At 40.7% G+C, this 20,977-nt stretch overlaps 1 protein-coding gene across 1 annotated transcript in view; it reads right to left on the bottom strand.

Annotated features, from left to right (window-relative positions):
• The window catches only part of LOC149353044 (copper-transporting ATPase 2-like), a 66,610-nt gene that overhangs the window by 12,528 nt on the left and 33,105 nt on the right, over positions 1-20,977 (bottom strand). Inside the window, exons 13-18 of the mRNA XM_089582241.1 lie at positions 19,496-19,684; positions 15,164-15,346; positions 12,894-13,077; positions 10,358-10,501; positions 5,217-5,359; positions 798-1,001 (exon numbers count right to left, since the gene is read on the bottom strand). Coding sequence (XP_089438367.1) covers positions 798-1,001; positions 5,217-5,359; positions 10,358-10,501; positions 12,894-13,077; positions 15,164-15,346; positions 19,496-19,684 — 1,047 coding nt within the window. The remainder of the gene's footprint in view (positions 1-797; positions 1,002-5,216; positions 5,360-10,357; positions 10,502-12,893; positions 13,078-15,163; positions 15,347-19,495; positions 19,685-20,977) is intronic.

Here is a 20,977-nt window from a genome sequence, read left to right as displayed (position 1 = left end):
CACAGCTATTTATATATATATCTCGAGACCAATTTTCCGTCCGTTTTGCTAAACATATAAAGCAATAAAGTATATAAAGGGAATCTTTTATTACCTGCAATTTTTCACCTGTATTTTATGACTGTACTTTGTTAACACTGTTTTATTGTTTCTACTGTATTGACTGCATCTTGTTCCTGCTGGTCTGCGCATGCCACAAGTTTGATGTTGTGTCCACTCCTATCTTGGTCCAGGCTGGACCGATAGTATGTACAAATAAATAAATAAATATATATAAGGTATAACAGTAACTTCAAGTACAGCTTCAAGTAAATATCACGAGAAACACTAATAGCAGTAAATGGTAACATGAAAACACAACTGCTTTTCAATCCTAGTCAATAATGAACGAAGAAGAAAAACTGTGATGTACACTTTTCGGGCTTAATTTATTTTGTCAATGCGGGCACACAGAACCCTACTGCTTACACTATTGACATATACTATTTTGATCTACTGCTGCAAAGTACTGTCCTTATTGATTTAAGATAAGGATAAAGATATAAAAAGGAATAAAAACCTTATCTACACAAAATGCAAATAGAATAAAACAAGACAAGTAGAAAGAAAATGTAAAACACCTTGCTGTACATGTAGTGCAGCAATGGACTATATAGAAACTTTACCTCATGATTAACTAAGCCAAGTAACACAGAACTTAGTGCTTAATTAAAGGAGAATTATCTAAGCAAATTATTGTGCTGTTGTACTACTATAAAAACAATTTCAACATCACAACAACCAGCCACATTTCTCACCCGAATCAAAACCACATCTGCAGCTTCAATTGCCACATCTGTGCCATCCGACAGGGCAATGCCAACGTCAGCTCGAACTAGGGCAGGTGAGTCATTGATGCCATCTCCAACCATGGCCACTTTGAAGCCTCTGCTCTGAAGGTCTTGAATTTTTTCAGCCTTGTGAGTGGGCAAAACTTGAGCAAACACTTCCTCAATGCCAACCTGCAACATGTAGAAGCGCATTTGATGCTTGTAACTGCTTCAACAAAATAACAGACAGCTTATATGTTCATTACCAAAAAAAAAAAGACTTTTCTACCAACCCTTGCTTTTTAAGGGGAAAAAGAGCAAGCAGTTAAAAACTATGCTGGTTACTACATATGTGCACAAAGGTTAATGAAATTTTGTCAATGCATGTAATTACTCAAACAAAATTCAGTTTTACGGCAGCTAAGATAGTTTTAAATTTATACAAATTAATACTCTTCAAAAACACCCTAACTTTAAATAATTATCTGTGCAGAAGTTTTATTCACTTTTTTTGTTCAGTGCTTTTAGAAATGCCTAATACATGCAAAAAAGCTGTTTATTTTTTTGCTCTCAGTAGCCATTTAAATAAAGGGAGGAGCCTTACTGAGCATGCTGACTTGATATCTAAGTTTACATAGAAAGTGAAGTATTAAACTAGTGGAGCAACGAAAACAAACTCAGACAGCTTCACTGGCCTCTTTATCATCTCCAGTACCTATTTGACTTGGGTAGCGGTTGACTAATCAACTGCCACCCAGGTTAACTGTCAGAAGTCAAGAAAAAAAACTCCCAATCCGCGAACTCCCATTTTTCAGTTATTTTGACCTATGTATTTGCCACTTACCCTTTAAATATTAACACATTCAAGATCCAACTGCCAGAAGCTAATACCTTCACAGCACCCCCAGTGACTAGTAATTTGACCATTCTGGAAATGTGAAATTCCTTGGATTGTCCAGGAAGAATTAAACAGCGCACTTTCTTTCACACACAACTAAATAGGCTATAGAAGCCGAATAAGTAGCAGCTCAACAACTTGACGTCTACCGCAATGCTCACAAGTAGACAAGCCAATTGTGCTTGTCTACCACAATTTACATTACATTACAAACAGTACATTCTATAGTTTACTGTGACATCTATGCAGTGCACCATTTCCTGATTTTTCGGACATGCTTGATTATTCGTACTTTTTCACGGCACTGCGACATGGCCCATAGAGGCAACGTAAAAGAGCGCCTGAAATTTCGGACACACCGCAACTGACCACTTGATTTTTTGGACCTCATTCGCACTTGCCGCCAATACCCAAGCCGCCATATAATGTGTACAGTGAAATCTCATTAATTCAAACTGCAGGAGAGATCGAAAACTTGATCAAACAAAACAAAACTCAAGCTTAAAGGGGGCCTCTTAAATTGCAAGGCTGAAATTATGCGCGAGTCGGCACATAGCGCCTGCGTGGTTTCGAATTCGTACTGTTCTTGAACGTCTTCCATTGCACGAAACTGAACAGTAGTGAGAGTTCACTGAACTCGTTTGTGCCGAGTCTTTCGTCCCGAATACGGGAACAGGTAGCAGCGAAGCGCGTAGGAGGCGTACGGCTTCACAGAAACTGCGAGCACAGAAGCAAATGGTGGTGCATTTCAAAGTGAGGTCAGCGTACCAGCGGCAAAACACACCGTAACTGACTTTTCTATCGTAGAACCATAAACAACTGCCACTTCGATGACAGGCAAGACGCCTCTCAATATACGCAAGCCACCACAGAGTGCATATCGCCGGATACTATGCCGATTTTGGCTCTAGTCGCTAGGCTTAATGACAAAGGCCAATGCCGACGGAGCGCTTGCTTCAGTCGTTCCTCAGTTCTTATTGCTTCGCCATCTTCGCGTTCTCGTTCCGGGCCCATCTTACAATGGGCGCAGCGCAGTTCCCACAATGGCGTATTAGCTTTCTTGTCTAGACTTTGTCCCAACCCGTGTGTTCATCGGCAGCATGCCAACGTTAGCACAGACAGGCCGAGCTCGTGAAAGGGGTCGCGCCGCCAGTTGTCTGTGGATATGAGGTAGTAAATGTAACTGATGATTAGCTGAGTATGCAGTGTGCACTTGGTCCCTTCATACCTAGGAAACGAACCCAAGGCATTATGCTTTTAAGTTCCACAACTTTTCCGCACAGATCACATGGCTGAATAAAGACACTAAAACTGATTGAAAATATATAAAAATAACGCTAGAAGCAACAATTCCCTCTTTTCTTTACACTATATTCAGTTGAATGCTGCTGTACAAGCTGCAGATACCAAGAAGAAAAGTTCACGAAAGCAAATGGAACAGGAAAGGGAAGAGAAAACTTTCCAACCCTACTCAGATTGAAATGGTTCTAAGCAGGGATTGGGGAGCCAAACTTGTTCGCATCTAAAGCTCAGAATGCTGCTGTCAAAAAGTGTGGCTGTGACATGAGCAGAGGGCTGCCCTGGCAAGGCAATAATGGCAGCCGAAAACCAGCTGCGTGTGTGCAAGGCGCAATACTCATTGCTTTGGCCTATTTTGTCAATTGGTGAGTGACATGCGATTTCTTCTGATGGTTTCATCTGGTTGTATTCTGAATTTTATGAGTGAAATAACTTGAGCTTGCATGTGCTGATTTGTAAAATTCTTTGTGAATTTTCAGGAACACATAAGGAGCCCTTTCAGCCTTAGTAATTGCAGCTAAAAAAAATGCTGCAGTGCCCTTTTGCAAGTAGCTTAGTTCATTATTTTTGGCAAATGAATCAAGAAAGTAAACCATCACAATATAGTATCAGACAAAATCTAGCATCAAATACAGCTTCTGTGATATTGAGCATGAACATGCAAGAATTACAAGCAAAATGATATTTATTGAAATGTTTCCTCGCAATTGCACTACAGTTCGAAGCCTGCAGATCTGCTAAGAAAACCACAGTTTGAAATGGATACCACAGTCACATTAAAACTGTCATTTATTCCATTGCATGAGAACTCTTTAGTATATGCAAAATAAACAGACCCACCCTCCGTATCTGACGAGATATTTGTCAATACAGGCATGAGAATTTGCTGTTTCCTTTTTCGACCAGTTGTGACAGGCAGCCAGTGTTTATCTTCAGCTATGCTTCACATAGCCACTGAATGAATAATTTCTTACATGCTAAAGTAAGCCTGTTGGCCATGCAGTACACCAGTGTTGAGAACCCTAAATTAATTCAACCACCTGAGGTTCTTTCACATGCACCAAAATCTTGGTACACAAGAGTTTCAGCACTTAACCTCCTGTGAAATGCTGCCAGTGTGGCCAGCATGAAACTCATGACCTAGGGCTCAGCAGCTAAACACCACAGCCACTGAGCCACCACAGTGGGCAGCTACTGCACAAATTATCTAGCTTTTCATTTCCCATTGTGACTGGTACTATTGAGAAACCCGTGACCATTCACATGCGGTTCTGTGATCCTTGAGACTATTCTTGATGATGCATGCTTCTTATCCACCAAGTAGTTCTGTGTCATGTTTATAAAGAGCATGACTGAGAGCTGCAGAGATTCTGATCCTGATGGCCCTTAAATGTGCGTGTCGCTGCCGACAATCTGCTTGCTCTTTGCTGTGGGCACAGGTTCACTCAAATTAACAGTTTGATTTTGAAGCCTTCATCAGCTTGCTGCTATGTTTGTTGCCACCGTCATGTGACAATATATATTATTATAAATATCTGAGGGTTTCAGTCTATAGGACTGAGCTTTTCGTCACGAAATTCATTGGTGAAGTTTTGTGAGTTTGCAGGCTGACACTTATAAAACCCACATCTACCACAGCAATGGAACTTTTTCCAGTAGTGTTGTGAGCAAGTACCAAAGCCTCCTCGTCCACCATTTTTGCTGGGCATGCCTGGCAAAAATGGTGTATGAGTTTGATGCACAAATTCTTCCACAAAAAGTGTTTGTGAAGCCAGCAACATGATGAACTATGGGACAATAATTAGGCGTAGTGCTAACATCTTTTAGGCCCACGCAGATGTGTGTGTGGTCCTTGCATGCATCAGCCACAAGTGAGACGTGGTCCAGCACACAAGCGTTCTTGAGTCAAGGCTTAAACAGACCACGTGCTGCACTGACAATGTACAGCAAGGCAAATGTGTCCACAGATGACTTGTGCCTATCTGCTCTGGCTAAACGAAGTCAGCACTGCTCTTAACTACTGCCCAGAGCAAGCCCACCCCCGCCACTGTCAAGGAATTTTCATAGAAAACATGGGGGGGGAGTGAAGCTGGTTTTGTCTGGTACGCGTACTTCACCTGGCAACTGATAGAGGGGTGCACTACTGGATGAAGGTCCATTACTATAGCAACAAACAACAGTTATAAAGAGAACGAAAAAGCAGTATCCACCTGCTGAGCAATGGCTGATGCAGTTTGTGTGTTGTCTCCAGTCAGGAGGACAACCTTAAAGCCCATCCCTTTCAATTCATTCACTGTGGCTTTAGACTCGGGTTTCAGTGTGTCTGACACAGCAAGTACACCAACAAGGACATCTGGAAAAAGAAAACAGAAACACACAAAGTGGCACACACTAATGTCACTAAAAACACAAGACACTGGAATAACATGGCTCATTACTTACACAACTTATAAGCATGAGGCATACAAGCAGTTAATAAGAAAAGGCTAAAACCAAGAGCTTCATGTTGAGCTGCATGACAAAATGTAAAACTTCAACACTGTAGAGTACAAATTAAACAATAACTATTACACTAGAACTCCGCTATAGTAAACTCGGATATAGTAAAGTGAAACTGCAGTCCCATTTTGCCTTCCATAGATGACTGTACATTTTTTCGCGACGTGCTTCCCACAGAATGATGACATCGCGGCACGCGTGAAGTCGAAGACTGCAAGGCCGACGTTCGGAGGCAAATGAATACCAAAAACGATAAAAAGGCGCTTTTCTTTTTAGATGGCTTCACCACCAAGCTCAAGAGCACGCGGAGAAGCCAACTTTTCAAAGGCCGTGGGGCCATGAGGCAAGGCGCGCGACGCGCACGGCAAAAAAAAAAAAAAAAAAAAAGAGGCAAAGCTGGACATGAACACAGAAAGATGGCTGACAAAGGGAAGCTAGAACACGTGCAGAACAGAAGAAATGGGCAAACATTCGCAGCACGACAGCGGTGGCACTGTGTGGACCGTTTCGCTGCGCTTGACTGTGGCATGCGCATTTCTTTACTGCCTCTTAAATGATGCTGAGGCTGTGGAAGAAAACGCCGTGTTCACGCAAAGCTTCAGTTTTTACATGAAATTAAACTGGCGTTATATTTGTAGCCGCACTGTACTTGTGCAAATGTAGTGCTTCCACAAGGTGTAAACGAAATCGAAAACATGAAAACATAAAATTTAATAGCTGAAAATAAACAATTACCACATAAAGGGTTGATAAGAGCAGGATGGAAGGTATTTCTGAATGTTTCTTTTATAAGCCAACATTTCGTATTTAGTGAGTAGCCAGAGAGCATCCTCAGAGCCATGGCACCACCAACAACTGATACAGTAAAGATCTTGATATAGTAAAGATTTTTGCTGGTCCGAGTGACTTTACAATAGACAGGTTCTACTGTATGCAGCTAAAGTAAAGAAAAAAAAGTTAGGAAACTCAATGACTATAGTATACGCATTTACATGACAGCAAAGTATGTCAAAGGTCTGTGACAAAGTGTATACTGCCCTGACCATTCAAACATGAGGTGAAATTGCCAAAGAATGCTAAAAACATTAACTAAGTAATTATACAAGAAAACAAAGGAAGATGCTTGCACCATGAGCTTGTCAAACACTTCCGGTATCATAATGGCTTCAAGCAATCTTGAAACATGCGTTATCAAGGAAAGGCTGATAGCCATTTGTGTTCATACAATGCAAAAAAAAAAGGAGGTCAGCCCTGTAATAGATGCTAATAGACACAGTTGCTAAACAGCTAAGAAATCATAACAACCAACATCTCCTTGATTCCAGTGTCAGCCAGATCAACCACTTTCGATAAATAATGCCCACTCCTAGTGCCCTTTCTTACACTCTCCAACTTGCTAGTCTTCATGCCTGCTCATATCAAGATAGGGAGAGCCCCCAATAGCTAGTGATGTTCCACGAGAAATGACCGAACAAATTTTTCTTTTTTTCTTCATAGGGCAGTGGTTTATAGAAAAGGCAGTCATGCCAGCAGCTCTCGCCATGACGTAAGCTACCACTCCACATACCTAAGTGGTACCTTATAATGAGTAAACGAAGAGAAGCATCCAAATGGGTTCCACTATGAAACGTAGTCACTTTACGTATTTGGTGTGGCATAAATCAAGCATTTATTATGCAGGTGTCGCTTTTGTTAGGTGTACACATGTGGTGTATAACATGTGATTGTACAGCTTGAAAATGTGTTAACATAATGAGTTTGCTTAATGTTGGTCAAACATTATTGAAATAAGGCATCATGACAAATGTTCTACTCAAAGTGCATCTTATAGTTGAATGCAGCAGCTATGACTGCTATGCTTAAAATATTTTAGGGGCAAGGCATCTTGGTGTTCAACAGAGGGTGGCATATTGATATAAATTGCGTGGCAGTGAAATAGAGGACACATTGTAATAATGAAGCATTAGTTTTTAGGTGCAGTGTAACGAGTAAAGTGTAGTCTGCACACTTCCAGGCAATTTATATCAATATGCCACCCTCTGTTGAACACCAAGATACCTTGCTCCTAAAATATTTTAAGCATAGCAGTCATAGCTGCTGCATTCAACTATAAGATGCACTTTGAGTAGAAAATTTGTCATGATGCCTTATTTCAATAATGTTTGACCAACATGATGCGAACACATTATGTTAACACATTTTCAAGCTGTACAATCACATGTTATACACCACATGTGTACACCTAACAAAAGCGACACCTGCATAATAAATGCTTGATTTATGCCACACCAAATACGTAAAGTGACTACAAACATTTGCTTGGTATCAGGAGCGATTAGCACCAAACAAGAACAATCTACTATATAGATTCAATCTAAGTTGATAGATTATACCTTTAAGATAACAGACATGCTAGTTGTTTTAACCAATAATAAAGCTTGGAATTACAAAAAAAAAAAAACAAAGGTCAATTCAAAGGACACCCCACCCTACACTTTCCCATATGAAAGATGATGCAACAACTCAGTGCGCAAGTGGTATAGCACTCAGGCCTGTGATTTTTATAACTAAACTGAGTGCACGTATGCTTAATAATGTAATGTTCCAAAAATATAACTGAAAGCTCACAGAGCCCGAAACTAACATAAAACAATCTTCTTAGTGCTAATACTGCCAGCTGGCGTAGCTTTCATTTCATCACAATCTTTCGTTGCAAGGCTACATTCAAAACAATTCCATTCTGGCAGCCTACGTATCCACGCATAAAAAATCACTACTGCAGTTAGGAAGATCTGTACCCATGATCTGATTCCCTAACAGGCGAGCTAGCCCATTCAAAACCAGAAACATCCAAAAACGAAGAGACAGCACTATTTGCAAGTGATTAAACTTCAAATGTAGCTGCCTTTTTTTTTTTGTTCTTTGGTTGTCAACAGCTGATGTGTCACCTGAAATAAGGGAGTAATTTTTCATTTCCACCCATCCAAGCGCAGCCTGCTATGCACAGCCTTATTCTCTGGTGCCCATTTCCCTCTCTGAAGGCCCAATTATGCATGGCCACTTTGGTTTTTGCCGCCATGCACAGCATTATTGATAGAGTCACCAAAGGCATAAACTACAAGCTTACTTTCAGTGTGAGCAGTTCAGTGCAGATCTCTCAACAAAGAAGGCACGCTTCTGTATGTGCCAAACATGATGAATTAGAACCCAGCTGCATGAGATGGGAACATGCCTTGGTCCCTCTACCACCCACATCCCACCACACAACAATCCCAAACCCTTTACGAAATCCAAACCAACCTGTTAATTACACCCACACAGACTTTATTTATTCAGCATCTGCAGTGATCCAAATTACCCTCAACAAATCGCTAACACTAGTCATATACTTTTCACGTGTAACCCTGGCCAAACCTCACCTTATTTTCCATATTCCCACCCGCTGCGTGGAGTATTTCGTGCGTTCAGTGGAGCTGGAAAACCAGTAAGGCCTGACCGAGCAGATGACCCACCTTCTGCAGTCTTAATCTGACTCCCCAATAAAATTACATTCTGACTGGCTGACTGACCCCAGCTGTTCAACTGCACTGATGATGTGAAATGATTAGGTGACTGCACAACTTCTAACCATTTCTGTGCAAGAGTTGAGGCTGATTCCACTACAGGTGTCATGTAAAGTTTGCTGGTGATGAGTCTGGCTTATCTAAGGGTGCTGCATTTCCCGCTGAACGCTTCAGACAAATGACAGCCGCCTCATGCACACGCTCGTTACATGGGCCTAGACATGGTGTGCCTAGACCAAACTGTGGTGGGGTATAACGACCTGAAGCAACACGTAGGCTTTTAAGGGTCCTTAAAAGTGTACTGATATCACAGAGCACACAATAATTTTTGTATTTTGCCTCCATCAAAATATGGCTGCCGCGGCCAGCGTCGAACCCGTGACCTTCAGATCAGCAGCCGAATGCCAGAACCACTCAGTCACTGTGGCGAGTTGCGCCATGACCAGTACAAAGGAATACAGATCGACAGAATGACACAGAAAGAGACAGAATTTGCTACATTGGTTTTTTTCTATCACAGAGGTGTGCGATCATCATGTTCGCTCTCGTGGAAGCATATCCTTGATGTGGCCAAGATGAAACCTCTTTATTTTCTAGTTAAAATGAAGAAATTTTCCAAAGCTCCAGTAACTCTATAACGCCAAAAAGAGCTAAAAAGAAGGAAGGGAGTAAGAAATATAAAGCTAGCGATGTTGCACAAGTGGAAACAATGGAACAACATTGTTTAATATTGCATTCCTTTACATGTTGAGTTTAATGCTTCACACTCAGAATGACTTATTGCACATGACATAATGCAAGCTTGCATTCAGTCCTTCAAACTTTTACAACAACAGTATTTTTTGTGTTTAAAGATATAATGCAGAAGTTTTTTCTAGGGTTTTTTGTCCATTGCAGTGGAAAGATAACGACAAAAAGATATTTCATGCAATAGTTCAACTTTGTGCAGTGATAATTGTTTGAAAACCAAAAACTGAGTAGCGCTAAAACAAAAACCAACAACAAGCATTGCCAAAGGATGCACCTACTGAAAGTAAGAAAAATACTCCATCTAATAATGTCTCCAACACAATTAAAAATTACTATTATTTTGATTCTCCTTTTTTTGCACAAGTACATTCCTTTATTGTAAAACGAAAACTCACCCAAACAAAAATACTTATTGATTCAGAAAGATACACTTTAAATATCTAAGCAAAAAGAATTTAAGAGATTCTCACTGTTTACAGAAAAACCATTCAATAGTAAAATAGTCAATATGAAAGACAATGTAAAAGGGCCAGCCATACCATTTATGGCACATAGAATGACTGTCTGTCCCAGCATTTCTCTCTTGGTCATGAGGCTGTCAATAGAAGGAGACACTTCAACAGAATTTTTCTTCATCCATTCTCGGTTGCCCACAAGCACACGGTATGTGTCATCCCATCTGTCTGCAAAAGCACAGGTTGCACATGTACATAAAGACATAGTCCACATGCATGCAATATTAAAATTTTACAGAAATTTCACTTTGCAAGTGAATACAAGAGACATAAGCAAAACAACTTTTCTACCTCCTTTGTTGTTATAGCCACGGCAGTGGCCGAGTGGTTGTGGCGCTCAGCTGCTGACCCGAAAGACGCGGGTTCGATCTCGGCCACAATGGTCGAATTTCAATGGAGGCGAAATTCTAGAGGACCGTGCACTGTGCGATGTCAGCGCACGTTAAAGAACCCCAGGCAGCCTATATTTCCGGAGCCCTTCACTACGGCATCCCTCATTGCCTGAGTCACTTTGGGACGTTAAACCCCCATAAACCAGAAATCCTTTGTTGCTATAGAATCAGTTGCTGCATACAAGCTGCATTTAATTTCGGTAGTAAAAAAACTAGAGCTTGCGCACTAACTCACCATCATCATCATCATCAGCCTGACTACGCCCACTGCAGGGCAGAGGCCTCTCCCATGTTTCCCCAATTAACCCTGTCCTTTGCCAGCTACGGCCTATGTAAGCATGATAAATATTTTCTGTTAAAAAATTGGTTCGCTGAAGGTACTGGCTGGTACTCACCATGCATAAACACTGAAGGCTTAGCCTAAATATGTGACACACACGGCAGAATAAAATCATTAACTCAGCGCTGGTGTTCAGTCCCAATGAATGGCCAGTGTTAAAACATCCATCAAAATTTCATACAGAAGTGCTTTGTTATTTGTCTTAAATAGTACGACACTACGAATTATAGTGTACTTTGCTTAAAGTTATGAACAGGACACAGATGTTTTAATAATTTGTAATACAGAGGTGCAAGGTACAGCACATTTTTATGCAATTATAATGATAAAAAAGCCATACAGATTTGTTTACAGTTCACATAGAAACCCCCAGAAAAAAACTAACCTCTTATATTTTGCTGTACAGTGGTATAGACACAGTGGTATAGACCTCTGCTGCATATAACAGGCCTCACTGCCCCCAGCAGCAAGGGCACAGAAATTTAATTGGGTATAAAAATCAGTTGCAAGCTGCAACATTCTGCAAAAAATAAGCCCTGTGTAAAAACTGCGACTTTGAAAAGCGAAGAAACTGTCACTTTGATTTAATAAAAGACCTAAACTAAAACTTGCTGTGGTACTTGAATCAAGATGGAATTTCATTCTGCTTCGATCTCCATAAAGCTTGCACTACTTTAATCCTTCAAATGTACAACAAATCTGGTTCCATGCAACTACACTGGCTACCCCTTATGTTCTAATACCCTCCCTGGGGCCTTTAAGGTGGTAAAATGAAATGAAATTCTGAGAGAACAGAATTACTAATATAGACACGAGTTTAGAGAGCTTGCACTCTTGTGCGAGAATGTAATTGACAAGCAATTGAGTGTGAGAACTAATAGTGCACACTGAAATTTAGTTCTATATCAATAAAACTGGAAATGATATTTACACGAATCTCAATTCACGGCAGAAGTGCTAGCTACAGCTGAATGAATTTCATTCTTTATCATCAAGATACTTCTGAAAATGTGCACTCTACAAAGTCCACTTTCCATTTTTAAAAATGCTGTATCGACAAGATGTTGGCACGTTCAACCTGGGCTTCAGGAACTACAAAATCCAGGACCTGTAGCAAGTCACACAGGTCCCATATGCCACACAGCAAATCACAGAGGCAATCAGAAGTGGAACAGGCACATCTCAAACTTTTTGAAGGTACACATTCGGTAGCACTTTTATTAATCACAGCTACCAGAATTCATCTACTGATCATTTTAGGACTTTAATACAGCATGCAATTTGTAGATGCCAATGAACCACTGAGAAATTTCTGCCTCACATTCATCTACCGATCATTTTAGGACTTTCATACAGCATGCAATTTGTAGATGCCAATGAACCACTGAGAAATTTCTGCCTCACAAAAGGTTCACAATTTACACAAGTGCTTTTGTCAAGTAATGTGAACACAGCTTATCAGCCTTTCTGACAGGCGCATTCTGAGCCAATAATCAAGAGTACACAGGTACAAGCAAATGATGCGTCACACAACAATTTCTAAAAAAGTACATAAGCAACGTTAATGCCATCAATCTACACGCACAGCCAACAATGAAGCCATCAATTATAATGCAAACTACATAATCACGAAATGGTGAGAGCAGATGGCACCACAAATTTTCTTTACTGCATTATCAATAAAGATAGAATGGCACCTGTGAAATAATAAGCATTTACCTGGCTCAGAAAAAAAAAATTCCGAATGTGGGCTCTCAGCTTGGTAATGAAAAATGATAAATCACAAGTTCGACTGCACATATGCTTAAAGCAACGTAGCATAGCATACCTTGCACTTCTCCATGGCTTGCTTCTCCAATGTACTCAATCTCCATATAGTAAGCATCTTGCACAGTGTGATAACTTGAAACATTTTTTAGAACACCTGCTACATTCCCAACTTTGCATGATAGCCCTAAACCTGCAGTGGCCTGAAAAGCTTCGCAACTTCCAAGAAGGTCTGTCTGCAGTAACTGTAAAACATGAAAAAAATAAAATGAAAGGCTAAATGCATCATGTTTACCAACAGCTTTATATTGTCCCTTGAACACTCAAAAGAGCATAACAGTCCACTGCATTTTGTGTGCTCTTGGAATAACATGGGTGTGAGGTACTCATAAAGCAAGGACTTGAAAAAACAAAGTTGGTTACACTGAATTAATTGCTATTCTCATGAAAAAATCACACTGAATAATACTGAAGAATAGGATTGTTTATTAATTTTTAAAGTGTGAAATTCAGAAGTACAAATTTATCAAAGTTCACTCAGTAGCCAGATGAAAACATGTCAGAGCATAGATTTCATAGCATAGATAGAGCCTACTGAAGCTTGAACAGCAGTGTGCACATTTCTCAACCAAACGTCACTGCTGACCATAGGTGTCCGCAGAGAGGGGCAAGCGAGGCCAACATGGTACCTGGTGGCCTCTCTTTGTCCCTCTGAGAACAGTGAAATGAACCAGAAGAAAAAAGGAAAAAAAAGGAGGGAAAAACGAGAAAAAAGGAAAAAAAAGGAGGGAAAAACGAAGGAGGAAGGCAGTACTGCATTTTTCTTGCCGACAAGAAGACAGGCTTCATACATCTCATGAATTTTCTTGCTGGTGTATTTTCTCAAGGCTGAGCATTCTTTAATGGCTGGCATGTTACCATAACTCTTCTAGGGTGGATCAGATTTCTGATGGCTTCTGTATTTAAGTTGCAAGCACGACCCCTGAGATGGTCACTTACGTAGTGCAACCTTTGTATAATGAAGTCAGATACAGCTAATGATGCCCTACATCAGACATCTGCAACTTTACCAAACTGGACAATGGACAGTACATCAGGTACAGAGCAGGTGTAAACACATCCAAAACGCGGTCCGGCCACGTTTCGATGGAGGCGAAAAGCAAGAGGCGCCCGTGTGCTGTGCGATGTCAGTGCACGTTAAAAGATCCCCAGGTGGTCGAAATTATTCCAGAGACCTTCACTACGGCCCCTCTTTCTCCTTTCACTCCCACCTTCCTCCCTTCCCTTACGGCGCGGTTCAGGTGTCCGCCGAGATATGTGAGACAGATACTGCGCCATTTCCTTTCCTCAAAAACCAATTTACCAATTTTTATCCTTGGTAGTCTCCCATTTAATGACAGAAAGCAGCAGTGCTGTTGTAGCTAGAGGAAAAAAGAAACTTTCTTTGGTTGTCACAAATCTCACCGACATTGTGCCTGAATTTGCCCTTCAATGTGCAAGTCAGATGATCGAACTGGCAGTAGCTTGGCAAAAAAAATGAAAATTTCGCCCTGAATCCTCAAGGAACTGACTCTGCTCTAAAATACCAACGAAATAAAATCCTCTTCTGGATTGCAAGGGGTGCTTTCTTTTGTTTTTGTCTTTCTGCTTTCTTTTGGTTTGCTTTTTCTATGTGCTAGTTCAATATTAAACTGCTGGAACATACAAGAAATTGTTGTGTCCTTCAGCTCATAGTAATTGGTTTCACTGCACAACAACCTTTCTCACCTGCATGGGATTAACAGCATGGCAAAGAAATTTCATACACTGCAACCAAACATTATTTGATGAAGCGCCTGTAGAGTTTCCTCTCGCAAACTGTAATGACTGATATTTTGAAATCCACCATTTTGGTTGATGGTTCTAGTTATAGGCAGAAAATACTGAATAAGCACCAACTTCTGCCTATCTTTTTGACTAAGTTGCAGAGCAAGTGGGACAAAAAATTCTGTAGTGCCACCCTTGTCTCGCATGCGAATTAAGGCTGTCTAATATATGTACAATATGTATGGTAAAAAGATAGCTTACAGCTAATTCTGCTACTAATACTTGATATCAGATTTCTTCTGTGCTAATAAAAAAACTTTGTATCCTCATAAAATCCGCAAAAATAGACGAGCTAATCACTTTATTCACTTTAACATTTCCCCTGTACTATACTTACAAGCACTCTCCTTCTCATGTTGTAAGCGAGTGGCACATATGATATTTCAACTCTGCAGGCTGTTATTGTATTACATTTATGCCTAATAAAGGAGAAACCAATAAGTGCTACTAAACACATTCTCTCACCTGCTTGGCATAGTCCACAATGGCTCTAGCAATTGGATGTTCACTACTTGCTTCAGCAGTTCCAACAATGGCCATCAGCACATTTAGCGTCATGCCCTTAATCTGTGTAATCACACCAGCATAGACCAAGACCGGTGTCCCCTTTGTAATTGTACCAGTCTTGTCAAATGCAAAGCACTTCACCTGTAAAAAACACTCCAATATTAGTTTGTAACCAGACATTACAAACATATGCTGTTATGCACACCAACAGACCCAAACCTCATAAAACCCATATTTTGCTCTTCAGCAATGCTGAACAACAGTCAGTCATCAGTTTGAATAAGTTGCCCTGTGATAACATAGTAAGATAATCCATGCACAGATAACAACACCTTTTTGCACTAAATTCCTATTACTTAAGGTGTAGTTACAGGACTTAAGTACTGTGAAATCAGTTTAACTTGCCTGTTTACCTCAAACATACATACAGTTTATCTGTGGTGGTGTTTGCAGATGAAATTCTACAACCATAAGACTTTAGGTAACATTTTCCTGAGAACAACAGTGAAGAGCTGGCCCTTGAAAGCATGTATCTGGTTTAGTTTGGTTTGGTTTATTGGGGTTTAACGTCCCAAAGCGACTGAGGCTTTGAGAGACGCCGTAGTGAAAGGCTCCGGAAATTTTGACCACCTGGGGTTCTTTAACGTGCACTGACATCGCACAGCACACGGGCCTCTAGAATTTCGCCTTCAAGAAATTCAGCCGAGCGCCGTAACCACTGAGCCACCGCGGCGGGGCGAAAGCATGTATCTAAAGCCACTGAATTTGGTAGCAACACATACTAATTCATGGGAACCATTTATGCTTATCAGACAACACTCAAGATTTATGAGGCCAGGCTCATGAGGCATATGTAACCACAGTCAACGAAGATGTTATCCAACTGACTTGAAAGTCGAAAACAATTAGTGGTGTCATGCAGATCATGTAAAAGAATTCATGGTTGCTGGCACACCTGGAAAAGTTGCTAGGCTGTAAGAAAATAGGTAGTTTACCTAAGTGCGTGATTATTAAAGAGTGCGAAAAGTGCTAAGGTGCACTTTAGACACCGGCCAAACCACAACATCAGACCACCCAACTACAATGCTTTAAGTTCCTGAACCACAATGCTTTAAGTTGAGAAGTTCCTGAAAGCTTGTGATTCACATGGCCGAATGCCTTTGAAAGATATACAAATGCTCCCAGTGCTAGGTTTCCCTGTTCTATTGCACCTAGAATAAGCTCCTTTCATGCCAGCACAGCAAATCCTGTTCCAAATCCTTCACAGAGGCCAAACTGTGATTGAGTTCGCAGTTAATGCTTCTGTTTGAATTCAATAAATCTACTCAAAATGGCCTTTTTTAAAACTTCTTATATCATGGAGAGTATGGATACGAGTGATTATTATTCATATCATTCATTTTTATTTCCTTTCTTATGAAGTGTCTAGCGCAAGCAACCTGCATTTGGCAAGGAAAAGTTGCCTGGCTTAAGAGAGAGGTCAAAAATGCAAGCAACACATGGTGCAAGATGATCAGACACAAACTTAAAGGGACCACGAAATGATATTTACTGAGGTTAGGGAAAGCACACGACTGATCAATATTCCATCATTTGTCAGGGCACCACAAAAGCTGTTAAGCTAGCTTCATGAACACCGTAGGTGTTATCAATTAAAAATGACGTTTGATACACCTTTTTTGACGCAAGGAGCCTCATGCATCCTATCGGGAACGGGCACCGGCACGGGGCCCATACTACCTGGCGTTAGTCCAAAACTACATTAGACCCTGCAGATAGGTTGGCTCTGCGTATAGGTCAACCCCGAACTTAAGGATGGCCGTTTTTTTTTTTTTTTTTTTTTTGAAGAAAGGTTGACCTAACCCTCTAACAACGGCACACTACTCAAAGAAGTGGCGCAGACCATCACTGTATACAGTCAACTCGTTGTGGTCACATAGCAAGAATGATCACGTTGCGGGACACGCACTGATGCTGTTAGGAGTGGGAGGTGTTCCAATGCCAAAGTGCCCCGCTAGACGCTGCCTTGACCACGGCCAGGCTGGAGACTAGTGACGAGCGCACGAACCACTGCCTTAAGTCTGGCCATGCCTTGACGAAGCACTGGGAGTACATTACTTTGAAACTGGTATCCACGCCTGCGTTGCAATGAAGCAAGTCTTCTCCACTGCAGGCGCGTAAGCAGATTATGGGGGATGGGGCGTTTCACATATCGAGCATCTGCCTCACTAATCACGTCGATCTGCAGTGCCTCCCCATGGCTCCACTGGTCGGTGGCGAAATCAGGATCGGACATTCTCGCACAGCACCTCAGATCTTCGAATTAACTGGGCTGGTGTGCTCCGCCGCTTTGAATTATCCGGTCAAATTTAGATTACAAATAACAGGACCAAAGAAATTCTTTGAACTATCCAGGATTTCAGGGTATCCAATTGCCAGTTATCGAGGTTTTACTGTACTTGCAAAGACCACCTCTACAGATTTGTTCCCTCTAATTTGTTTCATATGCATGTCATTAACCCTTTATAAGGTGCAAGCAGTATGCACGTCTCACATGCATACAAATAGTAAAATTGTACCCAAAATGACTCCAGAAATTTTATGACATCACTTTCAAGCCGTTTCCGACCACTGGTTTTATAGAAAAAATGGCTACACATTTGTACCAATGACTTCATAAAACGAGCTCAAATGTGGTATGTATCCGTACCTCAGTCTTTCCGATGCATAAGAAAACTTGAATTAGACTTCTATATTTCTTCAAAAAGTATTATGACGCAGTTGACTGATGGAAAAGGCTCAAAAGCTCAACAATATTTAAATTTTTTTTCCCCACCACAATGGGTCGTGTCAAACTGTACACCCGTGCTTATAAAAACACGGAACACCAAGGAGACCCATCTATGAAAGACAAAAACTTGCTGAATGGTTTGTTGCACAGTTCGATAGTATTCAGCATGCAAAAATACTGTATGTAGGTGCTCCGTTATCTGCTTCCTGGCACTTGAAGCAAGTAGGACGTGTGGCACGCTGTCCTACAAGGGTTAATATCCTAGTGGTACTATTGCCAAGACTCTTCAAAATGCCACTTACTTCATTCTCATGTACAGGTAACGTTTATGCAAAACACAAAAAGTCATTAACAACATATGCTGTATCATCAATGGTAATGAAATGCTTATTAAAAGCAACAAAAAGTTTTTTTCCTACTTGCTCAGTGCTGTCTGTTTTTAGGTTGCTGGATTTTTTCGTGGCTAACACATTTCAAGATTGAGTTTAGCCTACTAGTACACGGAACATCTGAATGCCCTGCAGCAATGCTAAACATGTTTGCGCCCGTATAAAGTCTTTTCCTATACAATTACAATATTTTTTAAATTCGCGAAAAATTTCAGCGTGCTGCTAGTAATAAACTGCTTGTATAGTTTATTCTTTTTTTTTCTATCCTGTTGACAAGCACAGAGTTAATCCACGGTTTACATATTTTTTTATTCCGCTTAATGCACTGGAATGGAAAAGGAGCTTCATTACATGTGCTACTTATACAAGTATTTTTGTACACAGTTTCCCTGGACCTGAGGGCATTTTTCCTACGAAAGACTCATAAGTTGTGTTCTGTGATTTTTTTTGTATTGAAAAATGTACTCTGCTGCACCTGATCTTTGACATGTCATTTACAGCAAAGAAACATGAGCAAGTGATTGCTGAGATCACCCACGATTACTTCTTCTCTAACATTCTCACAGGTTGTGTTAGTTAAAAAGACAAAGTAAAGATGCTGAGTCCTCCGCAACTCTTGTGGGTAACCTATTTACATTCATTAGGCCATACACATTCAATAAAATATCCAATTTTATTTTACCTGAATCACGCTTCAGCATGCTGATATTTACATCTCCGCCACAAATGAAACTGTAGCGACTGTCAGCAACAAAAGGAATTTTTTTTCATATGCTTCAAAAATAGAGTCATGGAACCACCAGTGGGTCGGTAACAAAGTGCAATCATTGTAATTTGTAAACTGACTAATAATAGTTCATAGTCACTAGGAAGCATAGAGTACTCAGGCAATAATTTACAACTATAAGACTTCTTAACTAAATTCACATACACCACTTCTCCTACTGATAGTGCAATTAATATAAAAGATGTTATAAGACTGGACGCAGAAAACAGTTTTGGCATAGATAGACCATGTTTCCATCAACAGTAAGGTTTAATCACTAAACTTATCAAAAGCATCATAGCAACAACAGATATACTATAATGGTAAAAGCTCAATAGTCACACCTTGCAAGTGGTTTCCAGTGGCTCAGCCCCTTTGATAAGAATGCCATTTGTGGCACCAACACCAGTTCCCACCATAACTGCAGTCGGTGTGGCAAGGCCCAGTGCACATGGGCAGGCGATTGACAGCACTGTCAGGGCACACTGGAATGCAAACTGGATGACCACTTCACTTTCCGACATGTTCTGTGACTGTAAAAAAGTAGTAGTTCCAGACTAATTACAAAGCAAGTTAGAATGTTGTGTCAACAAGAAATGACATGTGACCTTGAACCATTTCAATGAAAATGCATTCAACATTTACGCTAAGCTGAAACTAGAAATGCAGCAGTATTTATAGGATTTGTTTCATTATTCACCAACACCTCAAGGTAACCAAACATAATAGCAGACACTCTCTAAGTATGATGAGATCTTCCAAATCTGCTAGATTTATCAGAAGTTCAGCCAAATAGAAACACCCAAGCACTATATAAGAATATGTGTAAGTATATATAGGTATTATTAGTAAACCAAGAATGGAATAAACATAAATGATGAGGAGCTCAAAAGGAAGTGTTTTTTTAAGCAGTCCGAAGGGGTATATACAGTAGAATATCGTTAATTCAAACTACTGGTTAACATGAACTGACACTGGTCTCATCAACATTATGGTCATCAAAAATGCTCTGGCGGAGGAGCATCTCTTTTATGCGAAACATACTACTTTAGCTACCACTTCAGCCCTTCACCGTGGTTATGCGCCTCCAAATCACGTGATACATGACGTCACACCACGTGACACGATGACGTCACGGCAGTGGAGAAACGGGGGCCCACCTCGCGCCGCCGCTGAGGTTGTGCGCCTCCAAATCACGTGATACATGACGTCACACCACGTGACACGATGACGTCACGACAGTGGAGAAACGGGGGCCCACCTCGCACCGTCGCTGTGGTTGTGCGCCTCCAAATTACGCGACACGATGATGCTTCGCATTCTCCAGGCTTAACCAAGTTAAGCCTCAGCCATTTTTTTTTTAATGAAGTCATAATTATGAAATCGCTAGGAAACATGTATTTTTGTGTGCTAATTCCAAATATGTCATTTTATTCAATGTGAAACAAGAACCTATGCACTGATGTATTAAGTTATGTAAGTTTCTTGTAGAGAGCTTTTAAGAAATTTTGCTACGGGAAACTTGCTAAAATCAACGCCATTAGTTTGTTTTGATATCAAGGAATACAAGAAGAGTAAAATTATCATCCTGCCTATCACAGAAAGGGTCTGCCACTGCTCGCCACTCGGTTTTTGAGCCCTCAGGGTACATGACCTTCCAACAATATGTTCATGCTCCTCAGGCCTCACTCTTTAAATTTTCAGAAAACACTGGCCTCAGGTGAAGCAACTGCCAACAGACCACTGTAAGGCTAACCTCGCCTGTGTATGAACACCAACCACCATCACCACCACCCTAACAGGGCTTTGAAGTAGCCCCTTCAGAC

This window comes from Amblyomma mixtum, chromosome 3 (assembly GCF_055824585.1).
Source record: "Amblyomma mixtum isolate Tamu chromosome 3, ASM5582458v1, whole genome shotgun sequence".
NCBI lineage: Eukaryota > Metazoa > Arthropoda > Arachnida > Ixodida > Ixodidae > Amblyomma > Amblyomma mixtum.
Note: the sequence above shows the minus strand (reverse complement) of the source record. Positions and strands in the feature narration are given on the sequence as shown.